This window comes from Benincasa hispida, chromosome 7, assembly GCF_009727055.1.
Source record: "Benincasa hispida cultivar B227 chromosome 7, ASM972705v1, whole genome shotgun sequence".
Lineage (NCBI taxonomy): Eukaryota > Viridiplantae > Streptophyta > Magnoliopsida > Cucurbitales > Cucurbitaceae > Benincasa > Benincasa hispida.
This window is the reverse complement of record NC_052355.1, coordinates 37109112-37132302: the sequence shown is the minus strand read 5'-3', so window position 1 is coordinate 37132302 and position 23191 is coordinate 37109112. Positions and strand designations below refer to the sequence as shown.

The following is a 23191-nucleotide window of genomic DNA, read 5'->3' as shown; positions in this document are numbered from 1 at the left end:
ATGCATGATTAAATTAGCATGCTCATGCATCTTAGTATGAGTGTTATATTTCTTTAGATGTATGGTCATTAAGCATGTTCATGCATCATACTAGATTATAATAGTTATAATATATGATGACATGATGGACATATGTGCTTAATAATTGTTAGATATAAGTGTTATATTTTTTTTAATTAAGATAAATTTTGTATTCAGCATAACATTACTTAGATAAATATAAATGTTATATTTAATCAATGTCTTTGAATGCAATTATAAATTTTATTTTTCATTATTTTATAATGGTTATAAGTATAATGAAATTGAATTAAAATCTATAATAAAGAGTTGCATGCAAACATAGGTCCAATTTAATTTTTAAATGGTTTAAAATTAATTCACCTAAACATATGTTAAACACATTTCTAATGAGATTAAAAATAGGTTCATCTTTTAATTCGTTTTAATAGGATTAAAATGAATTTCAGTAAGAGATTAATTTATAGAATAATTGTTCATAAGAGACCTTTGTCTAAGGAAAGTTTTGTCTAGACTGAGGTATTTAAGCTGACAGAAATAGAACACCTCTACCTGGGAACTGACCTAGAAGGTGAATTGGGCAAATATTTTATAAGCATGCAATAAGTGATGACTTCGTTAAAAAGTTTAAAAAATGAAGTCACATATTATTGAAATATTCAATATGAGCGTATATTGAGCAAATTAATAAAGACTTAGTTAAAATTAATTAGTCGATTTTTACTAAGTTAATAAACCCATTTTTTTAAAATATTCATTGGGAAGGAAAAAAAATATATACGATATATAAATTTTTTTCACTCACGTTCTCCCTAAAAGTTCACATCGTGAGACTCATACTTGGCCTCGAGGCACCCTGGGAGCGTCCCCCTTCGTATAGTGTTTGTATGGGTCAATATCAAGGTGAATGGAGAGAGTGTTTATAGTAAGTGGGAGAAGGATATGTGTCAACATGTCCTATAGCCTCCTTCATTGGCTTTCATCATGAGACCTTCTTGCATGACCTTGAGGTGCCCTGGGAGCGTCCTCCTTTAGATGGTTTGTGCATTAGGTCAATCTCAGGGGCAAACTTCAAAAATGGTTTATGGATAGGATCGCTTTAGTTTTTACCCAATCGGTTTTTCCCTTCGGTTGGCTCATTACGATAGGACTCTAAGGTCTAAAATGAAGGGTCACACTTACAAGAAATTGTTAAGTAAGTTAATGATTTCTTGACCAGATCAATAGTGACTAATCATTATAGGAATAAGAGTTATTCTGGTGTAATGATTGATTAAAAAGTGTCTCAATTTAGGGAAGGGGTGACTGACCATCCTTCAATGGCTTTTTGTCCTAAATCACTCAAGCATCATTGCAAAATGAAATAATGTTGGGTTAATAATTAGTTTTGCTATACTTATTGGATTAAAGTGAATTTTTGCATAAGTGTATAAAATAAGTAATTTGTTTTGTATCAGCAAAAATAACTAGCGCTTCAATGAACCTTCTTAATGCTGAAATATTGACTGAATTCAATTACATGACTTAGAAAGAATCGGTTAAAACTATGTTCATGGTTAATGACCTTAACTTCATCTTGACTAAGGAATGTCCTCCAGTTCTAACTCTTGATGCAACACGAAATGTTCGTAATGCATACAAAAGGTAGACGAAGGCTAGCATATCTGATGCCTTGGCCGAAAGATTTGAGAGCATGGTCACTACACTTCAGATCATGCAATCAATGCAAGAGTTATTTGAGCGAGTGTCCTAACAATTCAAGCAGGATGGGTTGATATAGACGAAACCAGTAATGTTAGCTCCCTATTTGAACTCCGGTTCATATTGAATATCAAGGGACAAATAGAGGAGGTAAAAGTTACTAACTCTAACGAAGTTTATCAAAGAGGTTTGACCTCGGAGAAAAAACTTGGAGTTCATACTAAAGGTGTTCAAGTTGATCCCACTACTCTCCAGAATAGGAAGAGATCCAATAACAGTATATCTGATTTACTTGTCATGGAGTCGTGCTTAGTAGAGAATAATGATTCTGACTGGATAGTTGATTCAGGGTTATTAATCATGTATGTTCTTCTTATCAAGGATTTAATTCCTGGAGACAATTGGAAGTTGGGGAGATGACTCTTTGACTTGGTACTGGTGAGGTCGTTTCAGCTGTTGCCGTAGGCAGGTTTAAGTTACTTTATATGTTATTAGATGACGTATATATAGTTCCTAGTATGAAAAGAAATTTAATATTTGTTTCTTGTTTGATTGAGCAAAATTATTCTCTCTCCTTCTCTGGAAGTAAAGTGTTTATTTTAAAAAATGAAATGGAGATAGGATTTGCTTCAAAAGAAAGTAACTTATATGTACTAAGGTCGTTAGTTAAAAATGCTATCCTAAATACTGAAATGTTCAGAACGACAGCAACTGCTAAGAGGCTAAGGTTTTCTCCTAAAGAAAATATCCACCTTCGGCATCTAAGGTTAGATCACATTAATCTCAGTAGGATGGAGAGATTGATGAAAAATGGACTTCTAAATAGTTTAGAAGAAAATTCTTTACATGTATGTGAATCATGCCTTGAAGACAAGATGTCAAAATGATCTTAGAAAAGGTTATAGAGCCAAAGATGTCTTATAACTTATATATTCAGACCTCTGTGATCCGATGAATATAAAAGCAAGAGGAGGGTATTCATCTCTTTTATAGATGATTATTCAAGATATGGGTATCTCTACCTAATGTAACACAAGTCTAAAGCATTTGAAAGGTTTGAGGAATATAAGACTGAGGTTGAAAACTTGTTAGGTAAAAAGATAAAAACACTACAATATGATCATGGCGGAGAGTATATGGACTTAAGATTCTATAACTATATGATAGAATATGGAATAACGTCCCAATTCTCAGCCCTTGGTATACCTCAGTAAAATGAATAAATAGAACCTTGTTAGACATGGTTTGGTCTATGATGTTGTTGAGAAAAATTGGGGTTGAACGCAATCATGCATTATACATGGCTTAAGCTATGCGTTTATGCCCATGCGTCGGAGGTCATGCATTTGAATGGAAATATGCGTTAATCTAGTATGCAATGACCACGCATTCCTATCACAAGTTTTCTTATGTTCGCGCCAAGTATAACGAGAACGCAAGTTTCTCGGGTAATCCGAGGCCGAACATAAGGACTTGTCACTCAATAATGCTTGTGAAGCAATGCGTTTGAGGCAATGAATAAAAATAAAAAGAAGAAGTTTAATAGATTACACACTACTCATACTCTTAACTAAACAAATTGAGCAATGTAAGACTTGCGATGAGAATTGGTAGATACACGACAACTATTAATGCATAGTAATGTTTATTATCTTAAATCGCTCGAGTAATCCCAGCTCGTCACACTAACGCATCGCACACCTCTCGGTGGTCAGCCGCATGACTATATCTCTATAGTGCATGGTTGCGTCGAGCATAAGATTATGCCTATCTCTAGGGACAATGCATACTTTTCTTTAGTGCGTTCCATCTCTTACCTTCTCAGGCAGTTCGACGCGGCTAATTAACTTATAGACAAGCATTGTAACAACCCATAGACAAGCATTGCTACAGCCTTTCACCAAGCAAAGAGGATTAACTCACTATACTCGCACAACGTACACCTCTCGGTGGGTTGCTACATGCGTCCTATCTCTAGGCTACACGATTAAGTATGTGATCGCCTTTGATAAATAAACGATGATAAAGATAAAGATGATGAAGAAGATGACATTGAAGGAATCAAGATATGCATCAATTACAAAATGTCTTAATATCTTAAGCTAAAATGTAATACAATACAGAGGTTAGAGAAGAAATGAAAGACTATGCGTCAATGCTGCTGGTGATGCCATGGATGAATGGTGAAGATGTCTCTCTCGAGCTCTATCTCTAGTGAAAGCTTCGGTCGTCACTCGGTCTGGTTTGTGGAGATGAAGAATTCTCACTGAAAATCTCGCTCATGCTCTCATCTTTGATCGCAAACCTCTGCCTTGAGACAGAAGTTCGAATGTCTTGAAATGAATGTCCAATGGGTTATTTATAGAGTTTAAATACAGACAGCTATCATGATTGTGTTATGTCTCACTGTTGCCTTTGTCGTGGTATGGGCAATGTCATATCGTCTTATCTTGTTGATACTCCCAAGGTATGTGTCCGAGCTTGATTCAACTGAAGTATAATGCATTCTTCCCATCTCGCGATCGCCCTTCTATTATGGTTATCACTCCATGGCCACAATCTCCAAGTGATTACCGCATTCACTTGATCATCGCAACTTCCATGCGATGGACGCATGCGATCACCACATGCGTTCGTCTATGCGATAGCTAGGCTTTTAGCGCATGCGTTTATCTTTGCGATCACCTAGCTCCAGCGCATGCGTTTGATTGTGATTGCTTATTTCCAACGTATGCGTTTGATTCCTACGATAGCTACAAAAATAGAAACTTTGGCACGGAGTAATTCATAATATTGGGGTCAGTGAGGATTTAGGTGCTAATTGACGCAAAACTCAAATTTTCACAAATTCTAAGTATTATCACCGCATTTTCTACTTGTTAGCCCTCATAATTCTAAATAAAAGGCTTATAATAACTGGTATTTTTGCCAGTCTGGATGCGTTATGCTCAACTTCTTGACTCGTTTTGGGATTTGCAATGGAGACTGTTGTTTACATTTTGAACAATGTTCCATCAAAGATTGTTTTTGAAAAACCTTTGAAGTTGTGGAGAGGTCATAAAGGTAGTTTACGCCACATCAAAATTTGGGGATGTCCAACCCACGTGCTTATGAAAAATCCCAAAAAGTTGGAACCCCATTCGAAAATATGCTTATTTGTAGGCTACCCCAAGAAAACAAGAGGTGGGTACTTCTTTGATCCAAATGAAAATAAAGTGTTTGTATCGACAAATGCTACATTCTTTGAGAAAGACCACATGAGGGATCATAAACCACAAAGCAAAATAGTTTTAAGAAAAATTTCTGAAAATACTACTAAAACTTCAATAAAAGTTGTTGAAGAGGCTAGTACATCAACAAGAGTTGTTGATGTCGGTTCATCTAGTCAGACTAATCCATCTCAAAAGTTGAGATTACCTCGACGTAGTGGGAGAGTTGTGAACTCATTTGTTTGCTATGTGGGTTTAACAGAAGTCCAAAATATCATTAATGATGATGTTGAGCATCTGTTGTCTTACAATAAGGCAATGAAAGATGTAGACAATGATGAATGGATTAAGGCCATGAATCTAGAATTGGAGTTTATGTACTCCAATTTTGTCTGGAAACTTATAGACCAACTTGATAGGATAAAACCTTTAGGTTGCAAGTGGATCTACAAGAAGAAAATAGGTGTAGACGGAAAGGTGCAAACCTTCAAGGCTAGATTAGTAGCAAAGGGTTATACCTAGGTTGAGGAGGTGAACTATGAAGAAACCTTCTCTCCTGTTTCTATGATAAAATCTATCCAGATTCTCTTGTCTATTGCCACATATTATGACTATAAGATATGACAAATGGACGTCAAGACTGCCTTTTTGAATGGTAATCTTGAAGTGATATTCTACATGACTCAACCAGAAGGATTCATACTATAGGGTCAAGAGAAAAATGTTTGCAAGCTCAATCGGTCTATCTATAGATTGAAATAGGCATCTAGATCTTGGAACATGAGGTTTGACACTACGGTCAAAACCTATGGCTATAATCAAAATGTTGATGAACTTTGTGTTTACAATAAGATCATTAACGGTTCAGTAGCTTTCTTGGTATTGTATGTGATGATATCCTACTCATTGGGAATGATGTAGGTTTTCTAACCAAAATTAAGGAATGGTTAGCTGTTCAGTTTCAAATGAAAGATTTGGGTGAAGCTCAGTATGTTATAGGGATCCACATTATAAGGGATCCTAAGAACAATGTTAGCCTTATCTCAAGCATCGTATATTAACAAAATTCTTGTCAATTATTTGATGTAGAATTCCAAGAAAGATTTACTACCTTTTAGGCATGGAATTGTTCTTTCTAAGGAACAGTGTCCTAAAACACCTCAAGAGGTTAAAGAGATGAGATAGCTTCCTTATACATCTATGATAGGTAGCCTTATGTATGCCATGCTATGTACTAGGCCCGATATCTGCCATGCAGTGGGAATAGTTAGTAGATATCAGTCCAATCCAGGATTTGATCACTGGACAATGGTCAAAGCCATTCTCAAGTATCTTTGGAGAACGAGAAACTATATGCTTATGTATGGTGCTAAGGATTTAATCCTTACAGGATACACTGACTCTGATTTTCAAACTGATAAGAATTTCAGGAAATCCACGTTAGGATCAGTGTTCACTCTGAATGGAGGAGCTACACTATGGCGGAGCATCAAGCAAGGATCCATTACAGATTCCACAATGGAGATTGAATATGTAGCTGCTTGTGAAGCTACTGAGGAAGTTGTGTGGCTCAGAATTTTTTTGGCAGATTTGGAAGTTGTTCCAAACATGACTTTGCCCATCACCCTTTATTGCGATAATAATGGTGTAGTGACAAACTCTAAGAAGCCTCGCAGTCATAAACGTGGAAAGTATATAGAGTGCAAGTATCATCTCATTCGGGAGATTGTGCAACAAGGAGATGTGATTATCACACAGATTGCTTCGGAGCACAACGTTCTTGATCCATTTACAAAGGCTCTCATGGCTAAAGTTTTTTAGGGTCACTTGGAGAGCATGGATCTACGAGGTATGAGTCACTTATATAAGACAAGTGGGAAATGTTGTTGGGTATATTGTATGCCTTAGTTTATTATATTGTATTTGATACTGTACATCCCAATTTGGTATTTAATACTTTATACTCCACTTATTCATTGTATTATATTTAATAAAGTACATTTCACTCACTTTAGGACAAGTGAGAGATTGTTGGAGTTAATATCCTAAATTGAGTGTATCTTATAGTTTGTAAAGACAAATCATATATCTAATAAAATAAGAGATATTTTATTAATGTTTAGACTGCATTAAATCAATCTAATAAACTAAGATCCAAGGTTACTTTATAAAACTTAAACATGTATGTAGAGACATACAGATGGATCACGTTTAAATAATAACCTAAACAGTCTGTAGTAGATGGATAAGGCTAGGTACCTTATCCTGATGACACTACAAATATAGCCTACTTTGTAGATGTTACAATTGTTGTAAAGTGCTACAAATGATCTCATCCTGATCATTCATGTGGAGATATGTGAGTGGAGGTATTCTATATAAAGAGTTTGTATAAGACTGGACCGTGAAATGAATAGTCTCTCTAGATAACACCGTTGCTAGAAAAGACTTACATTTCACTAGGATGACCACAGGTGACTTGACCTTAATCCTGGTTGAGTTATGAACTCCTATCCATGAGGGCAATCCTTTGATTTGTATGGGTGAAAGTGGCCTTATTAGTCGACTCAACAAGCCTACCATTTTAGGAACACAACTGCACAAGATGAAATTCACTCCTTTCCCTATCTTAGGGAAAGTAGATAAATTGTTCCCTTAATAGTTGATTTCGGGTCTTGAACATTGAATCCTCAACCTCTCACTGGTCCGAGAAATGTTAGTTTATAATTAAACTATAAACTATTTGTTCATTAGAGGGATTAGTGGTATTTAAGGAGTTAGACGTAATTACAAGGGTAAAACGGTATTTTGACCCAGCTATAATTATAAGTAATTTGTGAAGGGTCGACTCCCTGTTGATTGGTTATATCCGTGGACATAGAAATAAATCTACAATGCGAATAGTGCAGCTATCAGTCTTTACTGAAGTGACCGATAGTTAATGAAAATTGATTAATCTAATTAAAGATTTTAATTAATTAATCTTATATCATTAGAACTTTTAATCTATAGGTCCAGAAGGTCCCCTTGTTAGTTTACTAAAAGATATATAAGAGGAATTGTTTGAATTGTTCAAATCAGTTGCACATTAATGAGATTAATATAATATGGTTAACTATAGACGTGGTCTATAATTAAGAGAGAGAAATATTTGAATAATATTCAAATAATAAAGAGATGTATACATATAACATAATTATATATTGATGATTTCTATATTAAATATGATTTAATATGGTCATTTAATTGATTAATTAAATAATTTTTTAGAAGTAAAGATAAATAAACATATGATGTTTATTTATTTATTAATTAATTATATATTAAATTGAATTTAATATATATGGTTATTTAATTATTGGACTAATTTAATTAAATAATTAAATAAATTTTATTTAATTAAATTAGAATTAGAGTAGGAATAGAAAAGACTAGAGAAGGGGTCACACCTCCTCTCTATAAATAGGTCTTCATGGCTCATATTTGTAATACGTTTGAATTGAGAATTCTAAATCCTAGCTAGTCTCCTACTACTTCTCTCAAAACCTCTTCTTTTCTCTACTACTTCTTTCTTCCAAGCCTTGGAGACCATACATCCAATTCTTGAGATCCTAGAGAATAACAATGTTTCACTTTTGATGGTGTCCCTTGATCATTGAGGAGATGTTCCGAAAAAGACACTGAAGGAATTGTGAAGAATTTGGGAATCTACAAAGGTAAGGTTTAACCCTTCCCTCTTTTCTTCTCTTAAATGCATGCTAATCTTGATTGTTTATTCATTATGTTATTATTTTTATATCGTATTTTGTTTATGTAAAATCGAAAATAAAATTGTAAGGCGATCACATGCTTCTGCTTGGGATTCGATCCTTTCAATTGGTATCAAAGTGCAATTTGGTGCAATTTTATTTTTGGTGAATAGCTTCTAGGATTGAGATTGGGCGAGACTGGGAGCGAAGAGATGTTTCAATTTTGGACAAATCCGAGAACTTTGCAGATTTGATCGACATTCAATAATGATTTCGAGTGAATTCTTGCTTTCAAATTGTTGGAATTGAATATCGATCGTTGGGCCATGGATAAACCCACTGCCTTGAAAGCAAGCTCGGCACGACCTTGGTGTTAAATCGCCGAAGCCAGTTGCTCCCCAAGGTTAACACAATTCCTGATCTTTGACATGTACTAGTCAGAGATCGGGTTGCAATTGATGAAAAAATGCTCATAAAATAGTAGAGAGAAGAAGTAAAGGTTGGAAATCTTGAAAACAAAGAATGTCTACCTTGATCTTGCAAAACTTTCTTCTTTACAAGGAAGATGAGGAAGAAGAAAATGATAAGAAAACAGCTAGTTCTCAACGACTATAAACAGCTACTTTCCAACGATCATAAATGGCTAGTTTTTCCACTTTTGTGTTTGCTATGAACCTTGGCCCAAAGTCATTTCCAACCGAAAGGCCCAAAAGGGTCAAAACAATTAGAAAAACAAACTAATTTTTTTTAACTGAACGGTGGTCAATCTCACCCGAGATGGACTGAAAAAACTATTTAAACTAGTCTTCAAAAATGGTGCTAATTTTGTAGGATGAAAACTTAAATGTGTTATTTTTTACCATTTCTCGGGACATTTCTATTGGTTTTTTCTCCTTTATATCTCAAGTCAGTATCGAGTCTTTTAATTTTCACTAGGATCATTCAATTGCTTTGCTTTATTGAGATTTACTGTTATATTGTAGTTAGCTGAGTGTTTTCTACTGTAATTAGTGGCTCGCACTCACAACAGTCGCAGCTCAGTCATAGTTTAATTTGAATAGCTTGATTAGTTATATTTATTTTCATGTGTTAATTTATTGGAGATCATTGCTCCTCTAATTGTGTGCACTAAAATTCTTCGTAAGATTTCTTGAACAGGAGTTTATTGGAGTCCAAAGATTCATCTTAATTTTTCAGCTCAATTCTGAGTTACATAATAGCTAATCTCCTTTCAACTTTTCATTTTGCAATGTGAAGTGGTGTGCTAACTTTTGCCTTCTGGTAGACACTTTATTATTTAATTGTTATTATGCAAGATGCGTTGGATTATTAATGTAGTCTTAATATCCGATGGACTATAAGATTGTGGGTGAAAATCTTTAATAAATGAAAAATAAATTTTTTTAAGAATTCCATGTTGTCAAGATTAACAAGTGGAACCTCCTGAATTCCAAGAGATACCCATATTTTAGAGGGATGAGAAGATAGACAAATATGAGTATAGTGATCATCCCATACACGTGTCATAGTTTTTCGAACGGTTCAAATGCAGTTTCATTCGAGACAGTAGAATTAAATATACAAGAAAGATTAAAGAAACACCCCCTTATGGATTGTGGCCCATTTATAGGTATTTTATGCTTTCCTCTTATTTGCTGTATATACGTGTCACATGAAAGAACATCTTGAATACAGTACACTTTATGATGTTTTTGCTAATCTATCTCCCCTTCCAGTGAATGTTAATCTACCTAAATAATTGGACCTTTACATATTTCTCTTCATATTTGATGTGTATTCTATGTTTAAGAACCCATTTTAATAGTAACTTTGTTTCAGATAAGGAAGATGCAAGGACTAAAGCAAAAGAAAGCTCACTTAATGGAAATTCAGGTGAATGGTGATGTTCCTAAGAAGATCATGCATGTAGTTTATTGGAAAATTGTATTGTATGGCAAATATATTTTAAGAAAATAAAGTCATCATTTCAACTTTTTTTGTAATTGTAGGTGTGACAATCACATAGAAATCAGATAGCAATCACATAATAATCACATAGAAATCAGATAGCAATCAAATTTTCAAACGAAAATTTTTTGCCATGTTTTCAAAAAAAGCAAAATCTATAGACACGCCCAATTTTTAATTTATTTTTTATTAAAATTGCAATTGCTCCCAGTTTATTTGAGAAGCAGATTCCTCCTGATGCCATTTTCCAAAAGAATGAAATGATTGATAGGGTAGCAAGGGCAAGCTTATGAAGGTGTGGTGACTAGACTCACTGAGGATTTCGAATTTTTTGTTTTTGTTTTTTAAAATTAGGTTTATGAATATTATTTTTACCTTCAAATTTCTTCTTTTATTATCTACTTTTCATTAATGGTTTAAAAAACCAAACCAAATTTTGATAACTAAAAAAAGTAGTTTTCAATTTTTTTTTTTTTTTGGAATTTGACTAAGAATTCAACCATTATATTTAAAGAAATATGCAAATCATTATAAAAAAATATTGATGAAATATGCTTAATTATAAAAAATAAAAAATAAAAACCAAAAATCAAATGACTACCAAACGGAGTCTTAGTTTTTTATTTTTGTTTTTGGAAATTAAGTCTATTTCATGCATATTTCTAACAATGATTTGCATCTTTCTTATGCACAATGGTTGAATTCTTTAGTCAAATTCAAAAAACAAAAACAACTTTTTAAAAGTTACTTTTTTTAGTTATCAAAATTTAGTTTAGTTGTTTAAACCAGGTGAAAAGTTGGTACAAATAAAGAAATTTGGAGGTGAAAATGGTGTCCACATGCTTAATTTTCAAAAACAAAAATAAAAAAAATAAATAAAATGGTTACTAAAGGAGACCTTAGTTTTTTGTTTTTGTTTTTGGAAGTTAAGTCTATTTCATGCACCTTTCTATCAATGATTTGTACATTTTTTAATTACAATAGTTGAATTCCTAGCTAAATTATAAAAACAAAAACTACTTTTTTTTAATTCTCAAAATTTAACTTAATTTTTTAAATCATCGATAAAAAGTAAATAATAAAAAAAAATTGAAAATAGAAGTAATGTTCATAAGTTTAATTTTAAAAAATAAATAAAAAAATTAACAAATAAGACTTTAATATTTTTTTCTTATCTTGGATTTCCTTTTTCTGAAGTTTGTGAATATTTAATATAGGACCGAGAAGGATATAACTCCAATTGGTGGATTCCCTCACCATGGTATCCTCAAAGAGGATTACTTGATGATCAAAGGCTATTGGGTGGGTCCAAAAAAGTGTATGGCCACCTTGAGGCAGTCACTGATTAAGCCGACATCTAGAGTTGCTGAGGAGGAAATCAAATTAAGGGACGAATTTAGTATAAGTTCAGAAAGCTCGAGCGCCACTCAACTTTATGCTTTATATATATATAACTGACATAGTATCTGAGTAATAAAATTTTCTTCTAGTTCCCTCTAGACCCACTCATTACATTTATTTTTATTAAATTATAAAATGTTCCCATGAATAAAATTTCTGGATCTGCCACTATTGATACATCATCCAAATTCGATCATGAATAGTTTTAGACTACACTGGAAAAAGCATATGGTTCCTTAAAATGAAAATTTGTGGTTCTTGTCATGTACGTATATTGTGTAATTTTGTTGATGTGTATAATTTGGTACAAGAAAGATATTTAAAATTTGATATAGATAATATTTGAGAGTGCTTTTAGAATGAGGAAATTATTTATTCCATACATATATTTTGAAGTAATTTTAAACTTACCAAAAGTGATATTAATAGTTTAAAAAACACTTTCAAACATGTACTATGTACTATTAAAAGTGGTTAAAATAGGAGATAATTGTGTGAAAGTCTCGATTTCAAAGTTCAAAATGGTTCTCGTCTTCTCTTATATTACTTTCAGCCAAATTACAAAATTATTCGGTTCTTTTGCCATTTTCCTTTCTCTTCCCAATTTTCTTTTCTTTCTTCTCATCTCTCTCACCTCCTACTCTCTCTCTCTCTCTCTTTTTTACTTCCTTCCTATCCCTCGTTAACTTATTTTCGTTTTTTGTATTTTTTTTTTCTTTTTGCATAGGATCTCCTTCTTTGTGAGTTTCCGATCCCTCTTTATCGCACATAGGATTGACAATGAGATTGGACAAAGCTGGTGATACATTCCTTATTCCTGTCTTCGTGAGGATCTTTAATCCTGTTCCCGCCCCATTCCTTGTTTTGAGGAGTTAGGATCGGAGTCGAGAATCTCCATTCCCAAAAATAATTGTCTTTTATTTTTTATTTAAAATTAATAAATTTTTGTATTTATATTGAAATGACACACTTTCTAGGTAACAATTTGGAATCATTATTTTTTTTATTTAAATTAATAATAAAAAATATTTTAAATTTAATAAAGTTAAAATTAATTATATTTATGAAATGAAATTCAAAAAAAAATTAAAAAAGAACAAAATAAGCTACTATATATATATATAATTTAAAAAATTATTCGGGGACTGAACGGGGATACCCTTCCTATTTCCGTCTTGTCCTCGTGACGTTGGGTCCCCAATTTGACCTCATTCTCGATCAAATCGAGGATTTTCTATCCTGATCAGGACAGATATCCGTAGAGATCTGTCGATCCGACCCACAAAGATTTTTGCCAATCTTAATTATACACGTAGGATTTTTATCTCAATGATTTTGTGTTGCAAAGCGAGAGAGAGAACTATGCGAGCATGTGAGTAAGACTAGTTTGTAGGTATTTGTGTGTTGAAGCGATTGGTGGGAGGAGTAGTTAAAAAGTGGAGTGAGAGAGAGAATGAATAAATAGACAGAAAAAAACACGTGTAGAATTGGAGAAAAGGTGAGTTTTGTGTGGCGATATTTATTTAAGAGACACGGATGTTGTGAGAGCATAGTGTTATAAATAATGTAATAAGGAACAGCCAACAAGTACATTGGACGGCAAACGCAAAGGGAGATTTGAAGGAGTTGAAAGAAAAGGGAGGAAGAAAGAAGAATCCGCGTAATTCAACATAATAATCCAATTTCATCACGTTTCTTTACTGTTCTATTGACCACATTCAATTGCAACACGGAAAGGAACAACAAACATTTGGCGTGCATTTCCTGTCCTTTCTTTCCAACTCCCATTCTTCTTTATTGTTTGATTTTCCATTTCACCTTTTTCAAGTCCACTGTTGCATACACATATACACTCCACTCCCTATTTTAGTTTAATTTAACTCCCATAAGCCAAACACAACTACGATCCACCTCATTTTAATAATTGCCTTTCCCCTTTTCTTTTTGGAAAAAAAGTTTTTGTAATAAATAAGATGAAGATTGAACCTCTGATCAAGATCAGAGACTATGTTAATTAGATAGGATTATTTTTTTAACCGGCTTGTTAAAATATATATATCATTTTTTTGTCCATAGGTCTTGGATCTAATTTGTATTTGGTCATTAGGTTTTGTAATGTTATATTTTTAATCATTTTGAGTTTGATTTCAATTTAGTTTCTAGATTTCAAAATGTGTTAAAAAACTTTTAAGCTTCATTTGGTAATATTTTGTTTTTGAAAATTAAGCTTATTCTTTACATTTCTTACAATGATTTGTAGCTTTATTAAATATAATGGTTGACTTCTTAGCCAAATTCCAAAAATAAAAATAAAATTTTAAAAGCTATTTTGTTAGTCTTCAAATTTTGACTTGTTTTTTAAACCATTGCTAAAAAGTAGATAATAAATAAAAAAAATTTGGAAGTGAAAGTAGTGTCAACTTAATTTCAAAAACAAAAAACAAAAAATAAAATAGTTACCACATAAAGGCCTTATTCTTTAAATTTTTAGTTTGTTTCAATTTAATTTCTTACATTTTACATTTATACTTTTAGTCTCAATTTCATGCCGGTAAAATAATAAAATTAATCAATTATAATTCTTTTAATTTTTTTTAGATAAATTAATAGATACCCATTAAAAACTTAAAAGTGTGTCTTCAGTGAAACATCCAAATTAAAAAGGTAAATCATGAATCCTAAGAAATTAAAATAAAACTCAATAAAATTGTAATATTTTATACACTTAAAAAATAAATTGAAATCAAACTCAAAGGACCATTAATGTATTTTTATTTATTTATTTTTAATATTTAATGTAAATGGAAGAAAAAGAAAAGCAAGACCGGAAGAAGAAGAAAAAGGAAAGAAAACGACGTCGTGCTATTGAAGGGGTGGGAAGGAGAAAAAGGATTACAGAAAATATGATATAAGGAGACGAAGACCGTAGATGATGCCGCGTCGGCTCCGTCCAGTCCACGTGGCATTTCCAAATAAATTAACAAGCAATTGATCGCTATTCTCTATATTATCAGTCTTCCATTTTCTGAGGCTGAGGCCTCCAAGCAAAAGCCCGAGCCTCCGCCCCATAATCCCTTCTTTCCTTTCCTTCTCTTTTCCTGCTTCATGGGAAAGATTTCATGTCATCAGCAACAACCCAGAATTTCTTTTCACTATTTTTCCCCATTTCCATTCTCAATCCCTTCCATTTCCTTCACAGATTGAGCTTGTGGTTCATTGTTTCCTTATGATTTCTCATCTCCATTCTTCTCTGTATCTAAATGATTACACACTTTCCATTTCCGAGCTTTGATTTCTCTAATTCCTTTTCTCAACATTGCCCATGTAATAACTCCACTGCTTTCTCCCCTTCTCACCCACCTCGCAATTCCCTTTCTCCAACTTCTTTAAGGAAATCGAGAAAACCCTTTTCAGCTGCTCTCAATTTCCGAAGAAAATGGTTCTTGGTTTGTTCCCTTTCTCCCGATGGCGTTACTCGCAACTTCAATCTAGAATTTGCAACTTCCGCGAGAAGGGGTGCTAGAAATTTTGTAGTTAAGCGTATTAGTAATGAATTGGAAGGGGAAGAATTCTCTCAGGAAGAGTCTTCTTCTGTGCAAGTGGGGTCGAATTTTACTGGTTTCCAAGAGGATCCTATTGTTGATAAGTTAAGAACTCAACTGGGAGTCATTCACCCTATCCCTTCGCCGCCTATTAATCGAAACATTGTTGGACTTTTCGTCTTCTTTTTCTTTGTTGGAGTTGCTTTTGACAAGTTATGGACATTTAGGAAGAGAAGTAAATCCAGAAATGATGATGGGCGTCGTGGTACATGGCCTCAGGTGCCTACTAGTTTCTCTTCGTTTTTGGAGAAGGATTTACAAAGGAAGGAATCGGTGGAGTGGGTGAATATGGTGTTGGGTAAATTGTGGAAAGTTTATCGACCTGGTATTGAGGATTGGCTTGTTGGGTTGTTGCAACCTGTTATTGATAATTTGAAGAAACCTGATTATGTGGAGAGAGTGGAAATCAAGCAGTTTTCATTGGGGGAAGAACCATTGTCAGTTAGGAATGTTGAGAGGAGAACATCCCGTCGAGCCAACGATTTGCAGTAAGTTATTTTGAACTCATCTTTCAAGCTTTACGTACTCTCTGGTATACTGATTGAGATTGAATACCTTCCTGCAATGTTTACTCGCTATGAAGTTCCATGAATTTATTCAGTCGTTATTGTTGTTCAGATTCGTTTCTTTTTTAGTTCAACCAATATGTTGGAATGCCTTGAATTATTTATGAATCCAGCCTTAGGGTTTAGTGGGGTGCACTATATATAAATTCTCTTTAACTCTACTGTGCCTTTTTATTTCTCTTTGGTACTACAGATATACGTAACCTAGAACCATGTAAATCTCCATGTCGATTTTTCTATTGTTTACTTTTTCTGTTTTTCTTAGCTATGTTCAAGTTGGGTACATTTCGTTTCTTTTCTTTAATCATTAGAATTACAGTATTACATTAGTCGTATCTGTTCAATGTTCTTCAGGTACCAAATTGGTCTGCGGTATACTGGCGGTGCTCGTATGTTATTAATGCTTTCACTAAAATTTGGCATCATCCCCATTTCTGTTCCAGTTGGTGTCCGAGATTTTGACATAGATGGTGAATTATGGGTCAAGTTGCGGCTTATTCCAACTGAACCTTGGGTAGGTGCCGTTTCATGGGCATTTGTTTCACTACCAAAGATCAAATTTGAGTTGTCACCATTCCGCTTGTTCAATTTAATGGGTATGTGGTAGTTTCTTGACTTTGATAACGAATTACATTTCATTGTTAGTCACTGCAAGGAAGTCATGGTGAGGTTTGGCAAGGAAGCATGAAACTGGGTTTACTTTCATGTTCTTCTTTATGTTTCTCTTATGTTTTTAGTAAGCATGCTTGTGGAGGTTACATTCATTTCTTGATGATAATTTTATTTGCTTTAAATTTTGACCTTTGGATGCTGATGGACTTTTCTCTGTCTTTCCATCATTTTGCTGCACGCTTGGTACGACATCAGCCATTCCTGTTCTCTCCATGTAAGTTGATTAATCTTAACTGTTGAATAGTTGCTATATAAGTTGGTTAGCTCAAGGAAGAAATAGAGACAATCCTTCCCACGTTAGCTTTGCTGGCTTCTATATGATAAAATTTTTTTAGTTCATGTTCAATTCAAGAATTGTGTGTGCTAATGAGTCTGAATTCCTTGGCAATAGTTTGTAAACTAGTAAAGAAGAATGCGATTGTTGAATCCTTTTATTTCGACTTTTAAGGATCATATTATGAAGTAATGCCCAAGTACGCTTAAAAAGAATTAGTTCTCTAGGACTGTATAATGAAGTAATGCCCAAGTATTCTAAAAAAAAAAAAATATATATCAAGTTCTTTTGTTCGGAATCAGTTTATTAAGTGTCATCATTTTGTGGTGGTAGTTCATGGCATAATTTGCTCATATAGCTGATAATTGTTCTAGTCAACTTTAGGCTTGATTTTCTTCCATTTATTTGTCCTCTGACCTGCTTCTGTATTATGTCTGCATAGGTTTTTGACAAAACTTCTCACTGAGGACTTACCTAAATTATTTGTACGTCCGAAGAAGATAGTTCTAGATTTCCAAAAAGGAAAAGCAGTTGGACCCGTTCCAGATGAGGTTAAATCAGGTGACATGCAGGAAGGAAATAATGATTCTGTTGGGGAACTTTCAGTAACCCTTGTAGATGCTCGGAAGCTATCTTATTTGTTTTATGGTATGTTGTTTTATCTATTATCCTGTCTAGTAGTTGTGGTGCTTATCAACATTATTGTGATCTTGTGACACTGGCACTTTGCTTTCAGAAAGTTAGCATCTAATTAACTGTAGATAGTAACTATTTATTTCCATAAATTTATGATCCTGTATGTTATTCATAAATCTCTGTTCCTCTCAGGAAAAACAGACCCGTACGTCATTTTAAGCTTGGGCGACCAAGTAATACGCAGCAAAAAGAACAGCCAAACCACTGTAATTGGACCACCTGGTGAGCCAATCTGGAATCAGGTGAAGCTCATTTCTGAATTTTGTTTTACTGGTCAATATGTTCAATGAACAATATTGGTTAAAATGCTCTTTGGTTATTTTCGGTTTCATTTGGAGTATTCAATCTCTTTTGTGTACTCACGTGTATTGGCATTGGGATTATTGGCAGGATTTTCATATGCTTGTCGCAAATCCTAGGAAACAAAAATTGTATATCCAAGTGAAAGACTCTCTTGGATTTGCGGATTTGACTATTGGCAACGCAGAGGTAACTTATCTTTTTCTGTACACTTATGATAGTTAGATTTTGAAATACGTATGGTATTGCCGATTCGTCGAAGGGCAAGTTAAAACTAGTGAAACCCTGCGATGTTTCTCTATCCATGAACCATTACTGTCCCATCCTATCTTTATTTCTCTTATGTAACTGTGCAAACTTAATCAAGGACTAAAACTGCTGAACTATATATGTATATTTGGTCATTTCCCAAGTTGGTTTAGTCTTGTTTAAATTCCAAAAGTTGGCGGGATTTTCTTCTTATTTGAGTTTGCAACGTTTAGAATATAAGTTGGGGGAATCATTAGCTTATTTGTCAGCTTAATGTTCTGACTAGATTTTTATACTCAGCTCTTGGATAGAAATAGAGTTGCTAAATAACCTTGAATATCTTGTATTACCAGCATTCTTTGTGCGAAGTGTTTGCTAGTGCAATCACGTGAAAATCATATAGAATAGCGTATAAGTTAATAGAGAAGATTGACTTTGGGGATCTTGTTAAAGAGATCAATTTCTGAACCCTGTGGTAGCAAAAGCTCTGGCAATGTTATTGGTGAGATTCCATATTTTCTGAAGAGAAAGCTAAACGGCCTGACCTCATTACTTCATCTTGAAGGTGGCAGAAGTCGCATCTTGAAGCACAACTTCATCAACATGCTAGTGATTAGATAGGGTTTAATATCTACGGGTTTTTTTATACTCAAATATTGTTGGGTCAGGCAGGTTATCCCGGGAGTTTAGTCGAGGTGCTCGTAAATTGGTCCTGATACTCATGAATATTAAAAAAAAATGATAGTGACTAGATTAGATCATCGTTTATACAAAGATTTACTTCATTAACGGGCTAGTGCCAAAGGTAAAGTCTGTTTCTGCATTTGTTAAACTTGTGCCAAAGGCGGAGTCTGTTTTGGCTGCTTTTTGTGTATTCTTACCTTGTTCGTACTGCTGCTTTTTGTGTATTCTTACCTTGTTCGTACAAAACATACAGGTTGACATTGGTTCTCTTCAAGATACCGTACCAACAGATAGAATCGTTGTTTTGGGGGGAGGCTGGGGACTCTTTAGAAACAGGTCTTCTGGAGAAGTACTAGTGAGATTGACATACAAAGCATATGTTGAGGACGAGGAGGACGACAAGGCTGCATCAGATGCCTTGGATATAGATATTTCAGACGACGATGAGTCATCTGATTCTGATGAACCAAACGGTGCTTATGAGGAGAGTGAAAACGATGCAGCGAAAACAACCGATAAGGAAACATTTATGGATGTTCTAGCAGCTTTGATAGTAAGCGAAGAATTTCAGGGGATAGTGGCATCCGATGCATTGAATACAAAGATTCAGAATGATGCCACCATTTCTCCTAGCTTAGGGACAATGAAGTCGAGATCTCGTGATGCAGCTGCCGACAACAAATCCATGGTTTCTAGTAAGGGAGCTGGAGGTTTAGCCGGTAATATTGCTGTCTAGTTATCAATCACGTTTATATTTTTTTTTATGTGATGTTTTGTTTGTAATCTAATACATGTTTTCGACAGAATCGGCATTGTTTTGGCTTGCCGTGATCACAAGTATCTCTGTGCTCATTGCTATCAACATTGGTGGTTCGAGTTTCTTCAATCCATGATTTTATGACGAACTCTCAAGACTACCATACCCATCAGCTATTTTGCATCATAGAGCAAGAAACCCTTGGATGACTTGAGTCGAGTATATCACTCACCCATTCACATTGAGTTGAACAATGACAGAATCAATCAACCTAACTCTTGTTCAGTTTGTATATAAGTCGCCAAATGGAGCAATATTCTGTTGGCGGCATACCAATTTTGACTTTGTATTATAATAACCTAATTTGAGATTTTTACACGGAAAGCCTTTTGTACAATGTATATCTCATAAATATCTTAGATTTTAAATTATTTCTTTAATTGCTCATAGTTGGACCTCTTTAATCTTTTCACCATTATTTCAAAATTTTGAAACATTTCTTTCCTTGTTAACATTATGTTGGTATTCGTATTTTAAAAATGTAAATATACATCATATATATTGTTTAGTATTTAAGATGATAAATTTGTAAAAATTATTTTGTTCGTGATTTCATGTACTTATAAAAAAAAACTAGTTTATTTCTAGAAATTCTCACTCAGTGCGGAGTTTCTTGTCAATTCTTATTTTCGTATATGAAGGGAACAAATTTTTTTAATTTTACAAGAAGATTTGTGCCAAACGGTTATATTTTGTATAAAATAATAGTCCACTCAACTATTCAAACAAAAAATAGGAAAGTCTGGACAATTATATAATTGAATCTATTTATTTAGATTATATAGGTAGAAAGCGCTAACCGATTTACACTCTTGGCCATGCAGTATTTGGCACCCATCATCTTTTCCTAGTTTCTTCCTTTCCTTCCGATAGCAGGAGGCAAACTTTCCTATCTTCACACATTTCAGCAACAAACATCAGAGATTCTTGCTTTCTTCTTCTTGGCCTCTAAGGAAGAAAAGGATTGTGAGAAGGATACATTTCCTTCTGCTTCTTGTAAGCCCTGAAAAGAGCAAGCAACTCCTTAAAACAAACTCTGGAATTCTTTAACAAGTCATAACATGTTGATGCTTAAAAACTGACCTGGAAACATTAAATCCTCCAAGTGACACGGTCCCCAGAATCAGTAACAGAAAAGGAAGCTTGATTAAGGCATGGTTTCTTCTTCCTCCATGTGAAACAGGAACCCCCCTTTTAACAACCCGTTCATATGTAGCTGTTCAGAATTTCTCATCAAATCATATTCTGGATGGGCTAACAACAAAACTACGAAGGATTTGTATATGCATTACCTGAATGTGAATCTCCATTTCTGGCACCTGCAAAGATTAAGAAGCTGATTAGATTATAAGCAACTTGGAATTAGCTTTTTGTGGGCATGAAATTTAGCATCTCTGCGTGCTTTGGTAGGTTGTAGAGAATTACCAGTTAGGAGGCACGAATAAGCTTCGGAAATCTGCAGCACATAATACTATGTTTAACTCCTTGGAGTCGCAAAAAAGAAGGCATTATAATGACTAGCAAGCACATTCACGTATTAATTTTATAAATGAAAAGTTATCATGTTTCTTAGGTAACTCATAATATTGGGCCGAAATGGTTCAGTTTTGACCTACTTGCTAAATTTTAAGATTTTTGCCCTTATGAGGATATACATCGGACACGCAGATTCAGAATATCGCACGCATAGATTAGATTTCTAGCTTTCACTCTCGGTCTCCTCTCGTCAAGAACACATCTAACGCTAACCCATCTCGATCTCTTTCGTCTTTGAAATGCTCACCCACACACCCGGTGCTTTGATCGGCTCTATTGCTTTCCAACAACCCCTCACATCTAACGCTGACCACTCCGATCCTTTATAGTTTGCAACACCTCTACACTAGAAAAAATGGAGAAGGAGAAAATCGAGAAGAGGAAGAGAGGGGAAAAAAAGTAAAATTAAGAAGTATTCAGTGCATTGAATTGAGTTATGAAGTTTGAAGCTGATAAGTTGAAATCAAGTAAGTTTACATTTGGAGTGATAGAATTCTCGATAAATATATATAAAAAAAAAAAAAAAAAAAAAAAAAAAAAACAGAGAAGATGAAGTTATTCATCACTAGTGTTTACCATTAAAGAGATTTTGATAAGAGCCTATCTAAATGCATCCATCAATCACAGTGAAAAAAGAAAAAACTATATTTTTTAAGAGCAATATTCGCTGCATCCAAGACACACATACAAAAGAAGAATTAAAATATTTAAAGAAACATGTAAGAAAGATTTGTCCCATAAAGATAGGTGTCTGGAACGTATTCTGCATTTAAAAAAAGAAAAATTTGCCGCAATTTATGATTAACAATTGGATAGGTATACAAGGATGAGTGGAGCTATTTTTCTTTAGATAATGGGAAAATTCCGAAGTTAAAAAGAAATCAAAACTTTTTAAAAAAAAAAAAAAAAAAAATTGGGCAAAATCCATGGACAAAGCGGATAAAAGCAATATCGGCCACATCGGAAAATTGTGAAGTAGAGTTGTTACCAGTTTGAATTTGGACTCGGCGTGAGGCTTTTCGTGAGGCGGGAACAGGTCAGGATGAGTATCCCATACCTTCCTCTTGTAAGCTTCTTTAACCTGCAATTGCCGATCAATGGAACATCATGAAAATCAATTCATACTAACGTTGGAGATCAGAATTGAAATAGAGAGTCAATGCGGCAGCCGCACCTGGGAAGAAGACGGGCGAGAACCCGGAGAGAAGCCAAGCAAGATTCTGGCTTCATCGCCCTGCATTTCTCAGTTTCTTCGTGGCCTCCCCTTCTTCCACGTCCAGCTGAGCCACCGGTCCCGCCTGATAACACTAATGAACGACCTCCCATAGCCCAATTACAAGCTTTCAGTTGGGCCCAAAAGCTATTGGTAGCGCGGAAAATTATCGGAAACAAATCTAAAATGTTTTCGTGTGTGTTTCGGAAACAAATCTAAAATGTTTTCGTGTGTGTTTAGTTTACTTTTCGAGACTTTAATTTTGAAAATAATTTATTTTAAAAAAATAAAGTATTTAACAACTATTCGAAATAGTTTTTAAACAATATTATAAACTATTTTCATCCAAAGAGTTTAAATAAAAATGATTTTCTTAAAAAAAATATATTTTTTTCACTAGTCAATCCAAACGCGTCCTTCATCTTTTACGATTAACATCTTTCTTGATAACTTGTTATATAAGTTTTTCTTAGTCCTTTATATCGAGTAAATATAAATTGAATTTCTTTTTATTGCATGTATAAACTATCAAG

The 23191-nt window shown here is 34.0% G+C and overlaps 2 protein-coding genes across 3 annotated transcripts; one reads left to right on the top strand and one right to left on the bottom strand.

Annotated features, from left to right (window-relative positions):
• The first annotated feature begins 15048 nt into the window (after positions 1–15048).
• On the top strand, positions 15049–20289 carry LOC120081396 (tricalbin-3-like). Its single transcript, XM_039036230.1, has 8 exons — positions 15049–16139; positions 16572–16813; positions 17085–17103; positions 17606–17811; positions 17992–18101; positions 18250–18348; positions 19346–19811; positions 19897–20289. The coding sequence occupies exons 1-8, from the start codon at positions 15310–15312 to the stop codon at positions 19983–19985; spliced, it is 2061 nt and encodes a 686-aa protein (XP_038892158.1). The 5' UTR covers positions 15049–15309; the 3' UTR covers positions 19986–20289.
• Positions 20290–20518: 229 nt separating this feature from the next.
• LOC120081398 lies at positions 20519–22780 on the bottom strand. 2 transcript variants are annotated; one of them, XM_039036231.1, is made up of 7 exons: positions 22620–22780; positions 22434–22526; positions 21693–21791; positions 21335–21365; positions 21202–21228; positions 20993–21125; positions 20519–20912 (listed from the first exon to the last, which is right to left on the bottom strand). In XM_039036231.1, the coding sequence occupies exons 1-7, from the start codon at positions 22683–22685 to the stop codon at positions 20858–20860; spliced, it is 504 nt and encodes a 167-aa protein (XP_038892159.1). In that variant the 5' UTR covers positions 22686–22780; the 3' UTR covers positions 20519–20857. The 2 variants fall into 2 exon arrangements, with proteins under 2 accessions (XP_038892159.1, XP_038892160.1); XM_039036232.1 differs by lacking the exon at positions 21693–21791 and having other exon boundaries at positions 20581–20912.
• Between the last annotated feature and the right edge of the window lie 411 nt (positions 22781–23191).